This window comes from Bos javanicus, chromosome 11, assembly GCF_032452875.1.
Source record: "Bos javanicus breed banteng chromosome 11, ARS-OSU_banteng_1.0, whole genome shotgun sequence".
Lineage (NCBI taxonomy): Eukaryota > Metazoa > Chordata > Mammalia > Artiodactyla > Bovidae > Bos > Bos javanicus.
In genome coordinates, this window is record NC_083878.1 from 97,959,191 (window position 1) to 97,983,145 (window position 23,955).

General features: G+C 56.5%; 1 protein-coding gene across 2 annotated transcripts in view; it reads right to left on the reverse strand.

Moving 5' to 3' along the window:
- The window catches only part of NIBAN2 (niban apoptosis regulator 2), a 52,472-nt gene that overhangs the window by 2,679 nt on the left and 25,838 nt on the right, over window positions 1-23,955 (reverse strand). For both annotated transcript variants that reach the window (XM_061433540.1, XM_061433541.1), the window contains exons 2-12: window positions 17,617-17,747; window positions 14,118-14,246; window positions 10,753-10,858; window positions 9,420-9,587; window positions 3,900-4,015; window positions 3,259-3,363; window positions 3,002-3,164; window positions 1,635-1,822; window positions 761-916; window positions 245-361; window positions 12-119 (exon numbers count right to left, since the gene is read on the reverse strand). In XM_061433540.1, the coding sequence (XP_061289524.1) occupies window positions 12-119; window positions 245-361; window positions 761-916; window positions 1,635-1,822; window positions 3,002-3,164; window positions 3,259-3,363; window positions 3,900-4,015; window positions 9,420-9,587; window positions 10,753-10,858; window positions 14,118-14,246; window positions 17,617-17,747 (1,487 nt within the window). The remainder of the gene's footprint in view (window positions 1-11; window positions 120-244; window positions 362-760; window positions 917-1,634; window positions 1,823-3,001; window positions 3,165-3,258; window positions 3,364-3,899; window positions 4,016-9,419; window positions 9,588-10,752; window positions 10,859-14,117; window positions 14,247-17,616; window positions 17,748-23,955) is intronic.

A 23,955-nucleotide genomic window follows, 5' to 3' on the forward strand; every position in this document is an offset into this window, starting at 1 on the left:
GGGCTGCTCACCGACTTGCAGGTGGGCGCCAGCTTCTTGAGCAGGAATGGGATGGTGATCTGCAGCAGCGCCTCCCGGAAGAAGCGCTTCCGCACGGTGCTGCTGTCGTAGTCGTATTTCTGCCGGGAAAGAGGGGCCGGGCGTGGGGAGCTCCGGGTCAGGGGGCTCCATCAGCACCCCCGTCTCACCCAGGCCCCTGTCTCCCTGCCGGGGTAGAGGCACAGGGCCTGGCCGAGCAGCTCACCTTCAGCACCCGCTCCAGGATGCGCTGGATGGACTTGCACAGCTCCTCCTTGGTGGGCCCCTTCCCCAGCTCCTGGTGCAGGAGGGTCTCGAAGGTGTACACGGCATTGTCCATTTGCTGGAGGCGGAGCGTACCACAGGGCATGTGAAGGTGTGCCCCCCTGGGGAGGAGGGGTGCCCCCCCTGGGAGGAAGGGGTGTCCAGGCACTCAGGCACCCCTTCACTAGCTCACTCCTATGCTGAACGTCTAGAGTGCTGGCTCACAGCCAGGCAACAGCACCAGCCCTCCTTGCCCCAGGGGAACAGAGGGTCTGGGCCCTGTGGGAAGGAGTTTAGGGAATTGGGAGGGCTTCCTGGAGGAAGGGGTCTCTGAGACCCAAGAGGTGAGTCTGACTTAGCCAGGTAGACAGAGGGACAGGCATCCAAACAGATCCGAGAGCATGGCCAAGAGATCGGAGCAGGAGAGAACATGCAGGATTGCGGGGAGAGCCAGGGTGCTAGCAAGCCCTGTGCCCACCTCACGCATGTGGATCTGGGCTCGCTGCTTGAACACAGACATGCTGGACACGTCAAAACGCTGCTGCAGCCCGTCGAGCCGCAGCGGCTCCATCTTCTCGTAGCAGCTGTGCATCTTGAGGGGGTGGTACGCCAGCTGGGACAGCTTCTCCATGTACTGCAGGGAAGCACGGACACACGACAGACCTGAGCTGGGGCCGCCGGAGGGGCCGGGCAGCCCCCGCAGCCCCTGGGCCCTCTGAGTACAGGCCCCGGGGCTGGCACTGGCACCAGGGAAGGCCATCCGGGGGTGGTGATCACCAGGGAAAGCGTGGGGGTCCTGGGACAGGACCTGGGACAGGAAAGACGAGGATCTGCAGGCAGGAGAGGGGTATGGCAGCACAGCGTGTGGAGACAGGCCGGCCTGAGTGCTGGGCAGCCCTGGGCAAATCGCTCCCCATCTCTGAGCCTTGGTTTCCTCAGCCTCCAAATCTGGAGATGGGTTTTCATGATCTCCAGGGTCCTCTATGGTTCTCAAAGTCTATGATTATTATTGTCAGTGGAACTCCTCAGTTTAGGGTGGAGAAGAGGCTAAGATCACAGGGCCAATTCTATCTGCCAGACCTGACGACTATGTGGGGCTCCAGGCAGTTGACTACCCCAACACGGGGTCTGTGGAAGGCCGTTCAACCCGAGAACCAGCTAACTCAGAAGTGAGGGGCCGGCTCATCTGTGAGGGGCACAGAAATGGCACCTGTGGACGTGCCCGGCCCCACGCCTCCTGCAGATCCTCTGTTCACAGGTCATGCCCAGGAGGGAAAGGGCCTGTCCTCATCACAGTGAGGGCCTGATGGGGGCCAGACCAGACCCAAAACCAAGCCCAGGGCCCATCTCACCTCACCCAGCTTGTCGATGCCACCCTCGTTGATGACGTTCAGGTTCATGTCGGTGACTTCCTTGAAGAAGACGTCCCGCACTTCTGTGAAGCCCTGGCTTGTGGGAACCATGAGGGCCTCCAGGATGGACGGGATGTAGGGCTGGACGTGGTTCCGGACACAAACCTCCGCCTTGGGGAGGATGGAGGCTGCGCCGAGGGAGCCGGTTAGCGGACGGCACTCCCAGGAGCAACCCCCACTGTCCCAGGTCCCTAGGCTAGAGGCAGGCGGCTGTGTCACTCTTTAGAGAAGACCACTGGTGACAACATGAGCAAAGGGAAGGGTTCTTGAGGAATGGTTAACAGTGGAGCACAGATAACAAGGCATCTTCAGGTCGGATCCTCAAATTCCTGAAACTATGATGTCCAGAGATGAAGAAAATGGCCATGTAAAGGTCTCAAGGTCAGCAGTTTCTCCATTTAGATGGAGGAAGAGAAAACCCACCCTTGGGGGCCGGAGCGGGATCTTGCTCCTTTGTTTTTTAAAAAAATGAAAAACGCTCCAGTGGATTCAAGGAGTCTCTGGGTTGTGCAAACCCTGAGCCCAAATTCTGCTCTGGCTCAGCCTAAACTGTGGACAGGGACAATCTCCAAGAGGTCCCACCAAGGCATTTTCACCCAAGGGTGCTCTGACGTCCCTCCTCCTCCCCTGTCCGGCTAATGCTGTTTGTTCCACACAATAAATGTCAGCTCAGTGTCCTCGCCAGCTCACGCCGAGTACAACTGGTACAGAGTAACCGTCGGGGAACTAATGACCGCCACAACCATGGCCAGGGGGTGTGTGCTGGGCACGGCAGTGAGCAAAAGGATCCCACCAGGCTCAGGACAGAAAGGAGGACCACCTGACCCGGGAAAGGACAGGCAGGCTCAACGTGGGCCACCCGAAGTCCAGGTGATGTTGCTAAAATGGCCCGTGATAAATCTGATTGCCCGAAGATGTACAGAAGGCCGGAACCTCCTAACATCACTTAGGTCATCAAGATCTGGGTCTACAGAGACAAAAGCCACCTGGGACTTCCCCAGTGATCCAGTGGTTAAGGCTTCCTGCAGTGGAAGCGCATGTTCGATCCCTGATCAGGGAATGAAGATCCCACTGGCTGTACATGAGGCCAAAGGAAAGAAATAACAGCCATCAAATGACTCACAGGGGTTGGAAGAACAAGGGCTCAGATTTAATTCTGGCTTTTAAAGAATAATCAGTGAATCAAGTCATCGCTGTGACACGTACATGGATCCCTGAAAGAGGCAGGAGGGAGGCCTGACCCCCGAGGGTGGGTGGTCCCAGCCCGCCCGCCCCGTGATGCCAACCAGAGCAGGTGGCCCGCCTACCTCGGATCTTGCTGGCCAGGTGCTCCTTGGAGGTGATGATCTGGTCCATATCAGTGCGGATGACCGCCTCCATGGCCGGCCGGGCCAGCTGCAGCTTGGACAGCACCGCCTCAAAGCGTGCCTTGGCCTGTTCGTACACCATGCGGTACACGGCATCCGAGATCTGTGGGCAGGGCATCAGCGTTGGTGTCAGCATCCAGCTGGGGGTGCCGGGCAGCCGTGGGCCCCACCCCCACTCCTGAGCCCAGACCACCCACCTGGATCCACTGCCGCTGTCGCTCCTGCGGTTTCCCCTTCAGCCGGGGGGCCAGCTCCGCCTTCAGCTCAGGGCCCAGCTCCTCCATCACCAGGTTACTCAGGATCTGGGACCGGGAGGCAGGGGCAGGGTTCGGAGCATGCCCAGCCCCTCTCCATGTTCCGGCAAACCCGGCCACTCAAGCCCCCTCAAAGCTGCCCTTTACTCCACGTCCCCACTGCCCTGTCTCCCAAGCATCCTTCCCAGAGGCCCCGGATGGTCTGCTTGGCTGTCCTGCAGGATCCAGCAGGGGCCCCAGCTCAGGACCTCTGCACGTGCAGCCTCCCCATCTAGAATACTCCCCCAGCCCTGCTTGCCGGCACACGGAAGTCAAATGTGTTTCTTCTGCTAGACAGAGAGCTCCCTAGGGGCCAGGACTGTGCCCCTCTTATTCTCAGTGGCACCCAGCCCCTAGGCCAGGGTTGGTGCTTGGGTAACAGACTGAACAAAAATAACCACCTGTGTGGCCCACCTCAGCCTCCACCCATCCGAACCTAAGCTGGTCATCTGGGTCCAAACTGCAGCCAGTGCCCTGGGGCCCGCCGGCGTGCTCAGTCCACCCTCTGGGCCCCGGGTGGACTTCCGCAGCCTCCCCGGCCTCACCTGAACCTCGTTCCCACACAGCATCTCCCAGGTGCCGTACAGCTCCTTGGACTGGCGGTACATGCGGATGGCGTCCGTGAATGCAGGGCCCTCCACCTTGGAGTCTTCGGGAATCCCTGCCCGGGGAGAGGGACGGAAGGAGGAGGTTGGCAGGATGGCCCCCGCCCCAGGCCCCCACTGCTCTTGCAGTAACAGCGACAGGAGAGGTTGCAGTGACAGTTAACAGCAGTGACAATCCGCCAGCAGCAGCAAGACAACCCTCCTTCGCACCCTCCTCATCTCCTTAAACCCTCCCACCAGTGCAACACGTGGGCAAAGTCGTTGCTTCTGCTTTCACAGATGAAGAAACAGGTTCCAAGGTCAGCCCACTACCAAGGGGCCAAGGCCAGTGAGTGGCAGAGCCAGGACCACTGGGGGAGCCCACCCTCCCCCCACCAGGAGAGGCCTCGAAACACAGCAGAGGGGGTACCAGAGGCGCCCAGAGACCCTTCCTCCATCAGGGGCCTGCACACTCCCCCCATAGAGGGCCAGATGGTAAATGCACGCAGCTTTGCAGGCTTGGTGACCTCCGTCCCAGCCATTCCACCCGCTGCTGTAGCAGGAAAGTTAGCGCAGACAGGGTGTGAACGAACAGGCCAATAAAACTGGATTTACTCAGACAGGCGATGGGCCCAATTTGGCTCCCTGGCTGTTATTTGCCAAGCCTTGTGGAAGATCATCGAACCCTAAAGGGCCTCAGCGTTCCCTTCTGAACAGTGGGAACTATGACCAGCCTGACCGCTCACACCCATGGAGGGGCTGCAGGGACCACAGTGTGGACTGGGAAGGCCAGGGCCCGGCTGCAGGCCTGGTGGGCACTCCCTGCGCCAGGAACTGCAGCCCCGACTGGCTCCTGGGGCCCTGGGTCCGCTGTGCCCACCGCTGTGCACCCGGGAGGCTGGGAACACCGTTCCGCTGCCTTTGTTAGAGGAGGTGGCGGTGGGGGCCCAGAGGAGTTTGCCCACCTCCCCCATGCTGACCAGGGGGTTGCTGAACAAGACGTGGACCTCCGCCTGGGTGCTGGGGAGGCAGGCTGCAGGAAGTTGCAACATCCGACTTTGGGAAGACGTGGTTAAACACCTCAGAGCCTGGCAGGAGGCAGCCCCCTGCCTGGCCTTGTGCCTCTGACCGCTGTGTCCCCAGAGCCAAACAGCAGCCGGGGCCTCTAAAATCCCAGCTCCCACTGTGATGACTATGGAATGAGTCACCCCCACAGAGAAAAAGCCCCTCTCTGGCGTGGAGAGGGCCTCTCCTCCCACCATCCGGGTGACCCAGGAATCACTGCCGTTCAGGGCTGGAGGGGGGCTCAGCAGTGGACAAACTGGCCTGGAACCCAGCCTGGCAGTGGCAGCTCCCAGGACTGCTGAGCATTTCAGAACCTGCACCCAGGAGGGAGTGACGAGGGCAGAGCAGGAGGGTCCCACAGAGCCCTGGGGCGGGTGCTGCCCAGCTGGGCTGGGGGAGGAGGCAGGCTTAATTAAGGAGGGAGACACTGTCTCCCTGAGACCAGGTTTTGCCTAGAAAATCCAGCTGTGTGTTATACACGCAGCCTCTCTCATGCACGGGCATTTGCATTCTGCAGACAGCAAGCTGGGCGTGCTGGGCAGGGGCCGCTTTCCAGGTGGCAGGATGGGCTGGGCATCAGCAAGGAGGCGGCTGACATCCCAGACTCCAGCCCGTCAGATGTGCAGCCTCAGACCCTCAGGACATCCCTACTCTGCATGCCGAGGGGCTGAGTCAAAAGTGAGGGTGGCCCCTCCTGAGCCCTCCCCCCGAGCCTGGCTGTTGAGGACTGACTCGTGTCCCGACAAAGTGCTGCGCTGAAGTCCTGACCCCCAGCTGCTCGGAAAGGGGCCATGTCTGGATGCGGAAACTTAGGTGCATGTGTGTGCGTGTTCAGTCACTTCAGTCATGTCCGACTCTGCGTGACCCCCTGGTCTATAAACCCACCAGGCTCCTCTGCCCATGGGCTTCTACAGGCAAGAATACTGGAGTGGGTTGCCATTTCCTCCTCCAGGGGACCTTCCCGACCCAGGGATTGAACCTGCATCTCTTGCGTCTCCTGCATTGGCAGGAGGGTTCTTTACCACTAGCGCCCCCTGAGAAGCCCAGGACTTAGGTAATTAAGTTAAAAGGAGGGGATTAGGCCGGGCCTTGGTCCGATATGACTGGTGTCGTTATAAGAAAAAATCTGGACAGAGAAACAGGGCACACACAGAGCAGGGACTATGCGATGACCCCAGGGAGACGCTGGCTGCCTCCTAGTCAAGGAGACTCAGAAGAAAACACCCTGCTGACACCTGGATGTGGGGCTTCCAGCGTCCAGAACTGCGCAAAAGCTGACTTCTGCTGTTGAAGCCACCCAGGCTGTTACGGCAGCCCCCATAGACTGAGGCCGAGACCCCACACGCATTCCCGCACGCAGCTCTCAGAGGGGCCGGTGGCTCTCAAGGCCCGGGGAAGCAAAGTCACACAGTCACTAGAGGGTGGCCGCCCCAGGCTGGAACCCGGGCCCACTGGCTCCAGCGAGACCTAGAGGCTTCCCGCCCGCCCGTGGGGTCCTTGGGGTCAGGCTGAGAAAGGAAGCGGCACTCCTCAGTCCCGCAGAGGAGGGGGGACAGCGGGCAGACAGGAAGAGGCCTTGACCTCGGCACCCCCGGCCCACCCTGAAGCCCAGCTCAGCGCCCCTGCTGCCCCCAGCTGCTCCAGGAATGCAGGATGTGAGGGGGACCCTGGACAAGCTGGCGTCCACCCAGCTTGGCCTCCTCCAGCCCTCCCCACCAACTTCCTGGCAGCCCCCGGAATGAGCAATTCCAGGCCCCACAAATTCCAGACCCAGCCTCCGAGGAAGCTGAGAACTTTCCCACAGTTCTGGGGCGGGGGAGGGGCGGGGGAGGCTCCTCTGAAACCGCCCCATCAGCTCCTGACACCGAGTTGCAGGACGCCCCTGCTCCCCACCCGGCCCCAGCAGCTCTCCCCCGGCCTCCCCGCCTGCCCACAGACCCGCTCAGCCTCCCAGCTGAGCACTCGCTATGTGCCAGGCACAGGGCCAAGAGCTCTCCCCAGGACCCGCCCATTGATTCCTCCCCATAATCTAGCAATCTAGTTGATCACAACCACCATTGTGCATGTGGGGAAATGAATGTCAGCTCTTCTTCCCGCTGGTCGGTCCCCACCCAGCTTGGCCTGGGGTCACCTGGCCAGGTCTGCCATCAGCCTTGGAAACTTGGAGACGGAGGGGCCTGGGCCAGGGACGAAGGGGAGGACGGGAGGAGAAAAGGTACCCCGGGCCAGGCGGTCAGAGCCCAGATCACTCCGCCCAGTCCTAGCCCCTCAGCCCCCAGGGACCTGGAAACAGGAGGCCCTTTGTGGATGGCAGGGCTTGGCCTGACCAAAGACCTGGTTCCTGCCGCCCAGCAGATTCCAGCCAGGGCAGAGGCGGCTCTGGAGAGTGGAGAGGACAGAGGACAGGTGAGGTGAGCCAAGTCACCGCACGGCCCGCCTCTAGGCGTGGGTGCCCATGGTCTGGCCTCCAAGTGGAGCTGTGCCCGAGGTGGGCCAGCAGCCAGGGAGGGTGGAGCAGAGATGGGTTGGGATGGGGCGGGGAGCGGTGGCCCAGTCACCACGAGGGAAGTTCAGGGTCTGGGACATGGTTGTTCCTCCCTCAGGGGCAGAAAGCCCCTTGTCCCCCACACCCTCCCACCAAGAGACAATCAAGCCTTTCTGATCAAACTCCTCTGAGCCTCATGAGGCCCTCCAGACCTGACCCCAGTGCCCCGCCAGTCCCATTTCCGGGCACCCCCTCCCAAGTTCAAGGCCTCATGCGTCTTCTTCTGAAGCGCCCCCACGCCACGCCTCCCTTCATGCTCGCTGCGATCTCTGTCTGGAACACACCTCCCTCTGTTCTAGAATTATGCATCCTTCAGGTCTCAGCTGAACCACTGCCTCCTCAAGGATGCTGCCTTCATCAGCCCCTCCTCCCATACAAGCTCAGCAAACCCCCAGTATATACACACCCTCCAAGCTCCCTGGGTGGCTTCCACCCAGCACCTAGCACAGTCCTGACTCATCACCCCCTGGTGTCCTCGTCTGTTTAACATCTGTCCCCCCTACCCCTAGGCTGCTGGCAGTGAGTGGGGAGGGACCAGGTCTTGCTTCCCTGTTGCACTCTCAGCACCCAGCCAGGCCTGGGTCTGGCTCAGAGAAACACTGAAAGGTTTGTTGAATGAGTAAGGGAGGCGGAAGAGACCTTATAACTTTATAGACGAGAACGAGGCCCTGAGTGGGGAAGTGACATTCCTACACTACCAGGCAGGTCAGTGATAAGAAAGAAATGACACCATAAAAAAATCTTTACCAAGAACTGTGAATCTTCCTAAACCCTCTCAGACACAGGAGAAAATACTGTCCCCATTTTACAGAGGCTCCAAGAGGCAAGTTGGTCTCCTAAGATTATGTTGCTGGAAAGTGGCAGAATCAGGGTTTTTATTCTGTGATTCAGGAGCTCAACAACCACATCCCTCGGAAACAATTTCCTATATTTTTTTCCCAGCATCACAGAACAGTCTTCATCAAGGGAGAGGGTTAAGGGCAGCATGACAATGGTTTCCAAAAACCAGAAGGAAAAGTGGTGGTTGGTGGTTCAGTAGCTAAGTCACGTCTGACTCTTTTTAACTCTACAGATTCTCGCCCTTCAGGCTCCTCTGTCCATGGGATTTTCTAGGCAAGAATACTGGAGTGGGTTGTCATTTCCTTCTCCAGGGGATCTTCCCCACCCAGGAATTGAACCTGGGTCTCCTGCATTGCAGGCAGATTCCTTACCAACTAAGCCACCAGGGAAGGTCAACTGAGCCACCAGGGACATTAAGGGCAAAAGGTCCGTCTAGTCAAGGCTATGGTTTTTCCAGTAGTCATGTATGGATGTGAGAGTTGGACTATAAAGAAAGCTGAGCACCGAAGAATTGATGCTTTTGAACTGTGGTGTTGGAGAAGACTCTTGAGAGTTCCTTGAACTGCAAGGAGATCCAACCAGTCCATTCTAAAGGAAATCAGTCCTGAGTGTTCACTGGAAGGACTGATGCTGAAGCTGAAACTCCAGTACTTTGGCCACCTGATGTGAAGAGCTGACTCACTGGAAAAGACCCTGATGCTGGGAAAGACTGAAGGCGGGAGGAGAGGGGGATGACAGGATGAGATGGTTGGATGGCATCACTGACTCAATGGACATAAGTTTGAGTAAACTCCGGGAGATGGTGATGGACAGGAGGCCTGGCGTGCTGCAGTCCATGGGGTCGCAAAGAGTCGGACACGACTGAGCGACTGAACTGAACTGACCTGACCGTGGTTTCTAAAACCCCAGAAGGAAAAGGAAAACGGCTCATAAAGCAGGGGTGCCACACCACAGTCGGCCACTAGGTGTCACCACTCAGCAACGCACCCGGTAACCCCTCCCAGCTCCCGGGGCCTCAAGGGGCGGCTCACCATTGTTGCAGTGTCGGACACAGTCCTGCAGGACGGCCTGCCACTTGTCCTGCTCGGCTTCCGTCATCATGCAGAAGTAGTAGTGACGTGCCGAAGGATGCCAGAGGATGAGCGGGAACTGCGTGGGGCACTTGAGAATGGGGGCAGAGCCCGATTTCGGTGTGGTCCCTGTGGAGACAGCACCCACTAAGCGGCTGCCCTCTGTGGCTTCCCTTGGCCAGAGAACGGCCAGCAGCTGACCCCTCGCCCTGCCCCTCCGGGTCCAGAGAGGGCTGGCCTGTCCCAGAATGACCAGAGTCCGTGGGGAGGCCGCTTCTCTCAGGCTCCACAGCTTGGCTAAGAGAAGGCCTGCCCCCACTGCCCCACCGGCAGCAATTCTTAGCATTGGTAATGCGTCCACCTCCCTGGGGTCAAGTTCTAAACTCTATGCAGGAGGCACAAATAACATAGGGCTGGAGCCCTCAGGGTCAAGGGCCAAGCATTACTGTCTTGGGTTTCCCTTCAAATTTCAGCTGCAGAAGCCAAAGGGTGGCTTAAATGTCCAAAGTAGGAGGGAGGCGTGGGGGCAGGGGATACAGAATAAATAAAAGGGGGTTTTTTTCTCTCTGTTTTGTCCACATGGATATTCGAGATCCACAGAGATAAGTGGTCCTGGGCTGTGACCTGGTCACTCCTGTTAATAACAGGACAATGGCAGTTCTTATTTGGGTCCTGGCTCTGGGTCCCTGTGCTAGGCTCACCACACACACAGCACCTCGTGGGGTCTCCACAACACCCCAAGGTCAGCCCTCCCAGTGCAGGGGCTGGAATCCAGGAAAACCAGACTCTAGCTGAGTCCTCGATCACCAAGTCCCACACAGGGGCATCTCACTACCCCTTGGTCTCCTTGGGATCAGCTAAGAGGTGGACGTGATCCCACAAAGCTTCTGGGTGTCTCTGATGGAGTGGGGTCACCTAGGATGGCTCCCCACAAATGCAGCGTTGACTTGGCAGCTTACAAAGTGGGGCACCTGGATCATCTTCTCCGGGAACCTCTCAGGGACCCAGGGAAGGGACAGGGTACAGAGTAAGCCCCCTGCACAGCTGTGATCACCAGGCTCAGGAAGTGGGGGCTGGGTGGGACTCACACTGGCGTGGCCCCAATTCCCTGGGTGACTTCAGGCAAATCCCTCTCAGGCCCCCCCCCCTTGGAGGTTCAGGTTGTGCTGGGCACTTGCCACAGCTCTAGCCCAGCCGCTCTTCCTGCAAACATGGAGTTCCAGAACCAGGGATGCCCCCCACACTCTACGGCCAAATCCCTGGGCACTTGGCCTGGGATGGATGGTCCCTTTACCTGGTAAAGAGTTGCCAACGAGTTCCAGGTACTGGTCCAAGGAGGTGAGGATTTTGTAGCCCGCACTGTTGATGACAGCTCGGGGTGGGATCTGCCGCTCATAAGCCTGAGGAGGGGGCAAGAGAGATGGTGGAGGCAGCTACAGGTATGGCCAAGCCCAAACCCCATGTCTCTACCCGGCCCCAGGGCCCCACTCAGTGTTCCCTGCCCAAGACAGGGGGGAGGAGGAGGAGGAGGAGGAGGAGGAGGAGGAGGAGGAGGAGAGGAAGAGAAGAGAGAGATGGAGTTTGATCATTATTGTGACTAGAGGCAACATGGTGTCCTGAGCAGGACCCAGGCTCAGGGCTCAAATCCTAGCTTCACTAAGTACTACGTGTGTGATGTCAAGGATAACACCTCCTGTGCTTTAGTTTGGGCGTCCCTGGTGGCTCAGCGGTAAAGAATCCACCTGCCAATGCAGGAGACACCGGTTCAATCCCTGGGTCAGGAAGATTCCCCTGGAGAAGGAAATGGCAACCCACTCCAGTATTCCTGCCTGGAGAATCCCATGGACAGAGGAGCCTGGTGGGCTATGCACCACTTAGCAACTAAGTAACAGCAACATGCTTTAGCTTCCTCATCTATAAAACCGGGGTGATCATAGTTCCTACCCCACAGGGCTCCCTAAGCACCCAGGGAGATAACTGGGTAACGTTTAGCACAGTGCCCGTCACAGCAAGGGTCAGTAAGCGACCTGATGTGATTATGGCTGGGTTCGCCAAAAAATTCATTTGGGGTTTTCCGTAACATCTTACAGGAAAAAAACCTGGGAAAACGTTTTGGCCAACCTAATGTTATCACCACTGCTACTGCCGCCTCTACAAGGAGCAGCTGTCACTAGCCTAGTGGTAGGCAACTATCATTACCTACCAGGTACTGTCCTATGGGCCCTGAATGCTTTATTTCACAGAATTCTCACAATCCAGAGGTGAGCACCATTACGAGCCCCAACATCACGTAACTGGTAAGGTAGCCAACCTAAGACATGGACCTGGCCTGTCAGCCTCCAGAGCCCAGGGTTTTTGATTACCCTGAACTGCCCACTAACTTTCTAGGTCCTGAGCGCCACACAAGGCCCCTTGGGAGGAGAATATATTCATTGGAAGGACTGATGCTGAAGCTCCAATACTTTGGCCAGCTGATGCGAAGGGCCGACTCACTGGAAAAGACCCTGATGCTGGGAAAGATTGAAGATAGGAGAAGAGGGTGACAGAGGATGAGACGGTGGGATGGCACCATTGATTCAATGGACATGAACTTGGGCAAACTCCAGGAGATAGTAGAGGACAGGGAGGCCTGGCACGCTGCAGTCCATGGGGTCACAAAGAATTGGACACGACGGAGCGACTGAACAACTGCTTTCTTAGACCAGTGGGAACGAAAAATAGTTCTGATGTAGGTGCTCATACAGCAGGGCTGCCATGCTGCACCCTGCCACTAGGGGTCACCACTCAACATGTTTCTTGAGAGCAGCTGAAACCTCCCAGGCAATGATTTTCAAAGTGGTCCATGATGAGCAGCATCAAAGTCACATGAGAACTCGTCAGAAATGCATATTTTTGGCCCCACTGCAGACGTGAATCAAATTGAGTGTAGGCCCAGCAACATGGTGTGTGTTGTTGTTTTTTGGAATTTTTTTTAATATAATTTATTTATTTATTTGGAGGTTTATTTTTTAATGGAATTTATTTTTTAATTGAAGGATAATTGTTTACAGAATTTTGTTGTTTTCTGTCAAACATCAACATGAATCAGTCACAGGTAGCAACCTGTTTTTACACCAGCCTTCCAGGTGATTCTGTGCACTGAGAACTGCTGCCCTGAGGCATCGGTTGCTCCTGACTGCTTATGTTCAGTTCAGTTCAGTTCAGTCGCAGTCATGTCCGACTCTTTGAGACCCCATGAAGTCCATCACCAACTCCTGGAGATCACTCAAACTCATGTCCATCGAGTCAGTGATGCCATCCAGCCATCTCATCCTCTGTCGTCCCCTTCTCCTCCTGCCCCCAATTCCTCCCAGCATCAGAGTCTTTTCCAATGATTCAACTCTTCACATGAGGTGGCCAAAGTATTACTCTACTGCAAGGAGATCAAACCAGTTAACCCTAAAGGGAATCAACCCTGAATATTCACTGGAAGGACTGATGCCGAAACGGAAGCTCCAATACTTTGGCCACCTGATGCGAAAAGCCCACTCACTGGAAAAACCCCGATGTTAGGAAAGACTGAAGGCAAGAGCAGAACGGGGTGGCAGATGATGAGATGGTTAGATAACATCATCGACTCAGTGGACATGAATTGGAGCAAACTCCAGGAGATAGTGGAGGACAGAGGAGCCTGGTGGCTGCAGTCCCATGAGGTCGCAAAGAGTCAGACACAATTGAATGACTGAACAACACTGATTTGCCTCAAAACAGAGTGCTCAAGCCTGTCCTTTGGCTGTTCTAGAGGAATGTGTGGCAGAAGAAGTTGGGTCTGTAGTTCAACCAGGTTGGTCTTCCCTGAGGGCCCAAGGCAAAGGACACTCATCCCCAGACTGGCAGTCCAGTGGTTAAGAATCTGCCTGCCAATGCAGGGGACACGGGTTCGATTCCTGGTCCAGGAAGATTCCACCTGCTGCTGGGCTACTAAGACCGAGCACCCTAGAGCCCGTGTTCTGCAACAAGAGAAACCACTGTAACAAGAAGCCCCCGGACCACAGCTAGAGAGCAGGCCCCACTCGCCACAACTAAAAAAGCCCACACACAGCAATAAAGACCTAACGCAACCAAAATAAATAAATTAAAAAAAAAAGGACAGTCATCCCCCAGCTTCCCTGCTTCAGGCAGGGAGTTGCGAGCAGAGGCATCAGGAAGGAAAAAAGACAGGACCAGCACCCAGGAGTGCTCTGAGGCAGGGGAATGGCCAGTTTGCTGTGACTGTGGAAGCCCAAGGCAGGAAGGGGGCTGATGGGGGAGGAGGGCCCTGGAGGTGGAGAGACTGGGAGGGCCATGGGGATGAGCCGGTGCCAGTGATGGGCTGCTTCTTGGGGGAGAGGCAGAGTGAAAGGGGACCCCCAGCGAGCCGGGTGCCTGGATGGGTGAAATGCCACTCAGAGAGGGGGCCCCCAGCTTTAGGCAGGCAGGAAAGGGTGAAGGGAAAGATGCTGAGGTTCGGCTTTGCATCTGGTGACAGCGAGACAGGCGCGGTGGCTGGCTGAGGGTGGACATATGGGGTCTCACGTTCAGGAGTCGGGGGGCGTGCAGCATTAACGGTCGCAGAGTAGGGGGCTGCGGGGATGTGGAAGAAGCCCTGGGCCGGCCCGGGAGGCCCGGGGGGCGCCTCACCACTTTGTTCTCGTAGAGCACCAGCCCGTAGTTGTGCGGCACGAGGCTGAAGCGGTTCCTCCACTTCTTGTTGTCCTCCTGGTACTGGAAGAGGTTCCCCGAGAAGATGATGCGCTCCTCCAGGGGCACCTGTGGGCGGCGAGGGGCGGGGAGTGAGGCCGTCCGCCCTGACCTCACTCCTCACCGAGGCCTGCGCGGCGGCGGGGCGTCACACCCATTTGGCAGATGGGGAAAATGGGGCTGGGGAGCAGCGAAGGCCCCCACCCCACTCTAGGTCCAGCCAGAGGCACTGTGATGCCGGGACTAGAGCGCAGGCCAAGCACTGTGACGGGGGAGCCAGGCAGGACCCCGCCCCGTCCTGGCCCCAGCAGACACGGCGGCCTCCTCGGGACGGTCTCCAGAGCCCGAGGCAGGCTGCTTCCCCGTCCACTCCCCCTGCAGTGTGACTGTGCCATGGTCACTCCGGCCGGAGGGAACAGGCCCGCCGGCACCTGCTCTGGGCCTGTTTCCCCTCAGGGCAACACAAACTTGACGGAGGTGGTGCCATAGAGCCTCCCTGGCTCTGACAGGTGACAAGATGGTCTCCACAAACCCGGATGGGGGAGGAGGGGACTTCAGCCCAGAGTGTTCCCGTCTGACCAACACCCTGGCAGACTCGTGCCCAGCGTGGGCAGCAGAAACACTGAGACCTCCCTGCAAAGCCCTAGCTTTGACTCTACCACAGCCTCAGTGTGACTTCAGGCCTGCCCCATCACCTCTTTGAGCCTCAGTTTCCTCATCTGTAAAATGGGACAGTGACAGCTGCAACGACACGTGCAGGGATCATGCAGGCAGTTGGCACCGGGCAGGCAGTACAATACACAGGAGCTGCCATGACCACTACTGGGGTTCTGTCTACGTCAGTCTCCCGGCTCCTCAGACTGACATTTGGGTAGGGGGAAGGGAGAATAAACAGCCTGAGCACCGGGGAAGCTTCCGGAAAGGAGATAACAGGAGGCCAAGAGGGAACAGCCCTGCTCCTGGGTGGGAGGAGCGCAGGAGTCAAGGGTTCCTGTCTCTCAGAAGCCTCCGTCTGCTCTACAATATGGGGCCTTCTGCAAAAGCAACATGTGTCCTGTGTAATAAAGGGAGAAGGTATAATTTGACTGGGGCCTAACCTCTCCTAGCTTCGGAGCTCTGCAGCTGCAGTCAGAGGTGAGCAGCCTCTCCCAAGGCATCCCCCACCCCCAGGCCTTTCTCCTCACCAGGCCTCTTCTCCCCAGCAACCTCCCTGCCACTCTTGAGGGGAAATGCCAAAACATTCCTGGAAAATGAGGGCCCATTGTACTCAAACAATAGGACCCCGAAGACTGCTTCCTACCCAGGGACAAAAATATTTACAGGAAAAGAAAATGGTTCCCCCCTCTCCACCAGGCACCCCCTCCCCACCACACCACCGACAGTGGGCTTTCCCCCGGGCTGCATGGTCTATATTTAGACTGGGGCCTACTCTCACTCCAGCTCCTGAGCTCCAGTCTCTGTGAGAGAGAAAGAAGGAGCACAAAGAGCTCTCCAGACACCCGGGCAGACCCTTGTTCCCCCGGGTCTGCAGCCTCCACTCTGGCTTAGAGCCGGAACTCACTCAGGCCTCCCCGGGTGAGTGGGGCTCGGCACCCTGCCCCCTAAAGTCCACCCTCAGATCCTGGACAGCCCATAATGGCTGGTTGGTTGGTTTACAGATGTGGGTTTGGGTTTTATTTTTAAGACTTTCAAATGGCAGAGTCGTGTTTCCACTGGAAGGTCTGCAGGAAGTGGAACCCAGGAAACAGCCCAGGCCAAATATTTTGCACTCTGCAAAGCTCTCTGATGCCACTGACGGGCATCTTCGGGGAACGGTGAGAGCACAGGCCCCCAGGCTCCGGCACCCTACACCCTGGGAGCCTGGACAAGCAATTCTACCTCCCTGAGCCCCGGTGTCGACCTCTGGGAGGGGCGCCGGGTCATAATCACAGTCCCGCTGAGCCATGTCATGCCAGCTGATGAGCAGCACCCACACAAAAGAACTGTTGTTTTTACCACTACTATTACTATATTAATTGTAGTATTATTTCTAACAATTTATGTGATGATGATAATGATTTCTATTGTTACCATGACTTAGCCTCATGATGGTCAGTTTTGTGAGTGGCAAATGGGACCCAAAATCCCTCCTCTTCTGAAACTGTGGCTGATTTCATATTAGTCTTCCTGCTGACACGTTGCATCTATTTTCTGACCATGAACACTCAACCTGATGAGTGTGAAAGGCGCTTCTCAGGCAGGGTAAATGCTGAATGTATCATGCAACCCCGCTCCTGTCTTGGGTTATTAGAATTCAGGCTGCCTGTGACATTTCCTTCCAAATAGGGGAGCAAGCAGCCCACGGGAAGCAGCTCTCTGAGGTGGGTCCAAAGCCCTCTCTGCTATCACATAGGTATACCCCTGCCAGACACCCAGGCCACAGCTGCCCTCTGCTGTCACAGGTCGGCAGGTTGCCATGACATCAGGAGACCAGACAGACTTTCCTGGGCCCCAAATCAAAGTGATAGGTGATGCTCTGACCCACAGCCCTGACATTCCCTCCACCCAGGCAGGCTAGGGGTCAAGGCAGAAAGAGGAATCAAGTCAGGAATCTGGAACCTGGCTTGAGTCCTGCCCTCCACCATCCCAAGCAAGCCATGGGCTCACCTCTGGGCCTCTGCACATGCCACCGCCTGGGTCTGATATTCCTTCTCCCATCAGGTCTTTAGCTGGGATGGCCCTTCTTCCAGGAAGCCCTCCCAGACTACCCAGACAAGGGCCCACTGCAGCACCCCCAGAAACAGCCAAGGCCTGGCTTCTCACCCCAAGTGCTCAGCCCCACCGGTGCCGCCTGTCCCCCACTTCCTCAGTGCCATTCCCACCCCGATGCCAGGGGTGACCACAGGATCCCCACCCTGGGAGGCTCTACTAGCCTCCTCTGGCCCATTCTGACCCCCCAGTGGGGAACAGGCAGCTTCCTGGACAAACCTTTACTGTGCAAACATAACCCTACCACTGATAAGAGGCTAATGACAAGGCCAGAAACGATGACACGTCAGCCAAGCATCTGTCCAGCCCCAGGCACCTGGCCCACAGATCTTTAATCCTCTCGGCCACCTGGCATGGGAGGTGTGCCAATCCCCATTCACAGGTGAGTAAACTGAGGCCCCACGAGGTGAGCTCATTAGCTCGAGGGCACGTAGACTCTAAGAGGAGGAGCTGGGCATGGACCAGGCCTGTCAAGATGACTCAGAGCCCCAGCCCGGCAGGAGGAGGGTCTGGCCCTGGGAGGAGGCACCCACGGGGGCATCGATGCCACAACCAGGTCACCTCGCTATTCAGAAGCCGGGGTGGGGCGCTCAAAGACCATCCAGCAACCATGGGAAACAGAGGCCCAGAGAGGGAAGGATCCTTGCCCAGGCCCTCGGAGGCCGCCCCGCCTCTGCCCAGCGCCTCTCACCTTGCGCCAGAGCAGCTGGGCCTGCGGCAACCCAGTGCCCTCGATCTCATGTCGCATGCTGTTGAAGAGGGCCACGCCATACTGGTCTTCGTAGAATCGGAGGAACTCCGTCAGGATCTTCCCGGTCTTCTCTGAAAGGGAAGGATAAACGGGCTATGAGGTTGGCATGACTGCTTCCAAGCAGTGACCAGGGAGGGGCATCCGCCTTGCCCCAAATCCCAGCTCATAAAACCGTCCACACGGGCTCCGCACTCACATCTGCGTTGCATTTCTGGCCGGGGTGGGGCCTTTCCCACACACGGCCGGGTGAGCCCCTGGGCGGGAAAAGGGGCGATGACCGTGACGGTCAAACCAACAGAGACACAAGAAACCGACAGACAAGTGAAAAGATGCTCAGCCTCCCCAGCCAGCAAATGAACGCAAACGGGAAGATTTCCTTTTCCCCATCAGACCAGCTGGAATGCGGAGAATAGGCACTTTAACCGGAGCTGGGGGAGTGGCAAGATAGGACTGCGTGTTTGGAGGAGGAGGGTGGTCGTGTGCACAGTTCTAAGTGTGCATGGGGGGCCCTTGCTCCTGTAGGAATCCAGCCCACAGAATGCACCAGAAATTGCCAGAAACAAGCCAACTGTGCATGGGGGGGGGTGGGAATGATTCAATACCCAACAGTTCATTCAGGTCGGACAGAAGATGAAGGGGACCCGGGTACACGCAACAAAAGGAGGTGTCCGCGCTCTGCCACGTCAGGAGCTCTGCAGACTCCCACGTTGAACAGCATCGCATTTAAGATTATTCCTGTAGGTGCGTGTGAGTTATTTACCCTTGGGGACCTCAAAGAAGAGGTCCAGGAGGCAGCACTCCAGGCTGCTAAGGGCGGCACATCTGAGTGTGGGAATGAGAAGCAGAGGGAGAGTTTCAGGTTCTGCTTTATTCATTTGTTTAGCATTTGAATTATTTTATGAGCATGACTCTTTTTGCAATTAAAAAAAAGATCAACATTCTAAAATGAACTCATCCACCGGATTAACTACCACTCTGCAGTCACTGGCTGTTGGCCTCTCTCTTCTGCTAAACCTGCTAAAGCAGGTTTTAAACAAAGAAGGGGATGTCCCAGGGGCAAGGGCAGGCCCAGCACTAGCTGCCCAGGCCTCCCCGTGGACAGATGAAGAAACTGAGGTCCACAGAGGGTCATGACCCACACCAAGGGGCCTCCTCCTTGGCAAGCCTTCCCTGTCCTAAGTAGCTGGACTTGGGTCTGTGCTGGCCTACTGTGCAGCTCCCCTCTGGGCCTCAGTTTCCCCCTGTACACTGGGAGAATCAACTCAATCATGGACAGGCCCTACCACCTCTAACAGTCTCGGACTCAAGGTTCCAAAGACCTGGTCCTTTCTCAAATGAAAAGGGGCTGACATGACGCCATCCTTCCCACCGCTAGTCCCTAGATAGCAAGAGTACCCAGGAGGACAGTGCTTCATTTAATCCTCTCAATAGCTCCATGGGGCTTCCCTGGTGGCTCATCAGTAAAGAATCTGCCTGCAATGCAGGAGTCACAGGAGACACAGGTTCAATCCCTGGGTCAGGAAGATCCCCTGGAGAAGGGCATGGCAATCCACTCCAGTATTCTTACCTGGAGAATCCCAGGGCCAGAGGAGCCTGGCAGGCCATAGTCCAAAGGGGTTGCAAAGAGTCAGACATGACTGAAGTGACTTAGCATGCGTACAATAGCTATATGGGGTATGGTTGGTGTCATCGGTGTTTACAGAGGAGAACACTGAGACTCAAAGAGGTTAAGTCACTGACACAAGGTCACACAGCTAGTGAGTGAGACCGCTGGAATGCAGTCCTGGAGCCCAGGCTGAGAGGAGGTGCCACTCCCCACACCAAGGGTCTGTGGCAGATCCACTCCCTCCACCCCTTCCAGAGGCAGCTCAGCCCATGGGTCCCTCTTCACAGGCCTGTGCTTCCCTTCCTGGAACAAGCTCATGTCTGTTCAGATTCTGTTTTCAGGGTAGTAAGGGGAGAACAAATGAGGAATTTGCTTTGAATGCCTATTTTTTAAAGACCATAAACAACCAGAACTCTCTCAAAGGCCATGAGAATTGTTCTGAAAAACGATGAGGTGGGAGGGGGTGGTGGGGGAAGAGATGGGGCGATGAACTGGGGCCAAATAGAGAAAACAGGATCGCAGACAAAGGTCCATGAAGTCAGAGCTACGGTTTTTCCAGTAGTCATGTACAGATGTGAGAGTTGGACCATAGAGAAGGCTGAGCACCGAAAAATTGATGCTTTTGAAGTGTGGTGCTGGAGAAGACTCTTGAGAGTCCCTTGGACTGAAAGGAGATCAAACCAGTCAATCCTAAAGGAAATCAGTCCTGAATATTCATTGGAAGGACTGATGCTGAAGATGTAACTCCAATAATTTGGCCACCTGATGCAAAGAGCTGACTCATTAGAAAAGACCCTGATGCTGGGAAAGATTGAGGGCAGAAGGAGAAGGGGACGACAGAGGATGAGATGGTTGGATGGCATCATTGACTCAATGGACATGAGTTTGAGCAAACTCCGGGAGATGGTGAAGGACGACAGGGAAGCCTGGTGTGCTGCAGTCCAGGGCTCACAAAGACTTGGACATGACTGAGAGACTGAACAACAAAGGAAAGCAGACAATAATAATATTAATAAAACATGTCATCATCAGAGTCGCTCCCTTTTATTAAGTGTTAACCCCAGTCGATGGGGTAGGAAGGTTTACATGCATGACCCCAAAGAATCTTCACGAAAACCCTAGGGAGTTGGTGCTATGGTTTGTCCATTTTAGGGATCAGGAGGGTGGCAGACCCAGGACAGGAGAACCAGGTTCTCAGCCTCCAGCCCAGGCTTTGGTCCCAACCCTGCCTCAACAGACACCCAGTGGGCACTCTCCCAACAGGCAAGATGGGTAGGTTTGGCCCTTGGATCTCAAGGGTCCTCTAGCCACAGCTCCAGGATGCCTGCCTCGGCCCTGGTGCACCCAGCCTGATACAGCATCATATCCAGAGGGGCCAGGAACTGCTCTGACCCTTGGGGAGACACCCCCAGGAGGAAACTCCCATCCTGTGCCAGGAACTCAAACCCAGGTCTGCCTGACTCATAGCATGCTCCTAGCTGCCAAGTCAGCAAAGCCCAGACATCACATCCAGGCAGGGAGTGTCTGGGTGCAGAAGGCCCCAGGCTGGACTGGGGAGGACAGGAAAGGGAGGGCCCAGCCAGGAGAAGGCCCAGGAATCACCCTTTCAAGGGGCATCGAGGCCCATGTCGGGTGGGACTGTGGGTTGGAGAGGACGCCAAGAAGTGAAAAACAACAAGGTGACCCAGATGGGGCCAGAAGGCAAAGGTGAGGCCTGAAGCAGTGGAACTGAGAGGGGCAGAGTAGGGGGAAGAAGGAAATTTATCTCTCGTGCTGGGATGCAGACGAATTATCCAAATGAGGCTGTGGGACCAGAGTCCAGGAGGGGAGGGCACGAGCAGCAGGGGGAGAAGTCACCTGGCAGAGAATGGAGAGGGGAGAGGCGGAAATGTGGGGTGCCTCACTCAGAGGGAAGGAGAAGACGACCCCATGGGCCCTGGGCCCATCTCACCCAGCTGCGATGACAGATGTGCCTTGCCACTGGAACTCGAGGACCATACATACCTGGACCTGTTTTCAAATAAATTCTTTGCCATTTGAGATTCCAGAAGCAAACAGACTGGAGAACACGGGATCTCTCAGTGATTCAAATCTGCTCCCCAACTTGGGAGCCTAATGGATGGGGAGACAGAGGGAGGCTGGCCTCTAAGGACTGAGTACGAACCCCAGGAGGGGGGCGCCTGGCACAGGCAGGGGCTGAGCCAAGCAGTTACTGAGTGCCCACTTCTGGGCCACACCCTGGGGGGCTGTGGACCAGGCTGGGCGAGAGATCAGGGACTAGAAGGAGGGTCCCGACACAGCGCCAGGGAACTGGGGAGCTCAGCTGAGGTCTGGCAGCAGAAGAGGCGCTGGAAAGGGAAGATCGAGGGGGAAGAGGGCCGCGGGTGGCTTCTTGGTAACCCCTAAGCCCACTCCTGAGAGATGTCCTAAGACAACTTGGAGGAACCGCCACGTGCTGGTGCAGAGGATGAGGAGTTGGGGGGCGAGATGTCGGGGCTGGAAAGACCTCCGGGAGGAAGGTGGGGTAGGGGGTCCAGTCACCTCCAGGGACAAACAACTCCCAGGAAGGAGTCCTGAAAAGTGTCCCTAGCAGCCCCTCCGGCCAGATGCTGCTGAAAGAGGATGTAGGTGGGCGTCCCGGCCTGGAGAAGGCTCCTCCGGCCTGCAAAGCTCCAGTAGGGGTAGGAGGGTCACAGCCTGGGCAGCCCTCTCCCTGTAAAAACCACTTAGCACCCCACTCTCTCTCCCTCTTTGCCCCCCTGCAGCGGTGAGCTCCCTGGAGTCACCAGAGGGGTTTTATGACTCAGTGTCCCTTCCTGGTGTCTGTGAGTGGTCCCTGAGACCTGAAGTGTCCCTCTCTCCTTCACGCCTGCCTGTACGAGTTCTTCCTGCTCTCCCCCCATGGCTTCTGGAGACACCACAGGCCAGGGATTCGGGGCCTCATCACCCCAAAGGGCTTCCCCAATTACTCAGTGATAAAGAATCTACCTGCCATGCAGGAGACCCGGCTTTGACCCCTGGGTTGGGAAGATCCCCTGGAGAAGGGAACGGCAACCCACTCCAGTATTCTTGCCTGGAGGATTCCATGAACAGAGGAGACTGGCGGGCTACAGTCCATGGGGTCGCAAAAAGTCAGATACGACTAAGCGCCTGAGCACCAACACCCCGAAGGGGACTGTGAGCCAGAGAGGGTGAGGGGCTCACCTGAGGTCACACACCCAGACCAAAGCAGTTAGGGTTCTAGCCCACACCCCGCTGACCCCTCCTGATGCCAGGCTCTGACCACTGCCCACAGGGCATCCCTCCCCCGAGAGGGCGGGGTGGGAAGGGTTGCCCAGCAACCAGGTTGCTTCTGGGAGAGGCTGAAGAGGACAGAGTGCCGGCCTCACCCACCTTTGACACTTTCCCACACATCTCCTCCTTCCTTTCCTGCACTGACTCAGGCCTAGGTGCTGTCAGATAAAGAGATACGAGGGTAACGACAGAGCCCACCTTCCCACCTCAGGCCCCATGAGGCGGCCAGAATCCCAGTCCTGAAGACCCCGGTCCCGTAAGCTATCCAGCTCTCTCAGAGCCTCAAGTTGCCCATCTGTAAAATGAGCACACCCAGAATCCAATTCCAGACCGCCACAAACGTGACTGCTATAATCGTAATCAACCTTGAATATTCATTGGAAGGACTGATGCTAAAGCTTCAATACTTTGGCCACCTGATTCAAAGAGCCAACTCATGGAAAAGACCCTGACGCTGGGGAAGATTGAGGGCAGGAGGAGAAGGGGGTGACAGAGGATGAGATGGTTGGATGGCATTACCGACTCAATGGACGTGAGTTTGAGCAAGCTCCAGGAGATGGTGAAGGACAAGAGAGCCTGGCATGCTGCAGTCCATGGGGTCGCAAAGAGCCAGACATGACTAAGCGACCAAATAACCACAATCATGGTGCTCAGAGACTGCTTGGGAGTTTGTTTGTTTTTTTTTAATTATTTATTTTAATTGGAGGCTAATTACTTTACAATATTATAGTGGTTTTTGCCATACATTGACATGAATCAGCCATGGGTGTACATGTGTTCCCCATCCTGAAACCCCCTCCCAACTCCCTCCCCACCCTATCCCTCGGGGTCATCCCAGTGCACCAGCCTTGAGCACCCTGTCTCATGCATCGAACCTGGACTGGCGACTGTTTCAAATACGATAATATACATGTTTCAATGTTATTCTCTCAAATCATCCCACCCTCACCTTTGCTTGGAAGTTTTATTAGCAGGTATAGCTTTCATAGTTTGAAAAAATCCAATAATGACATTAAAAAAAAAAAAAAAAGGACCAGGAAGAGAATCACAAAATAATAAGGATCAGTAGCTCTTCAATAAACAAAAACCTGACAAAGGGAGGGCTCCCGAGGAAGAAGCAGCTGCACAGAGGTGAGGAGGTGAGGACACTGGCCTTGTGCAAGGCACATGTGGGAACCCGGGCTCCCACCTGACCCTGGGGGGACTCCTGGGGCACCGGGGCCAATCGCTGGGCCCTCCTGGGGCCCCCTCCCAGCACCTCCTGCCGAATAAGGAGGCAAGCTCTCCCCACTCAGACACAGGGCCCCATGCACACCCCCAAAGTCTTCAAATGGCCTGGAGGTGAATATAGGTAAATAAATCCTCCATTTACAAGGGAA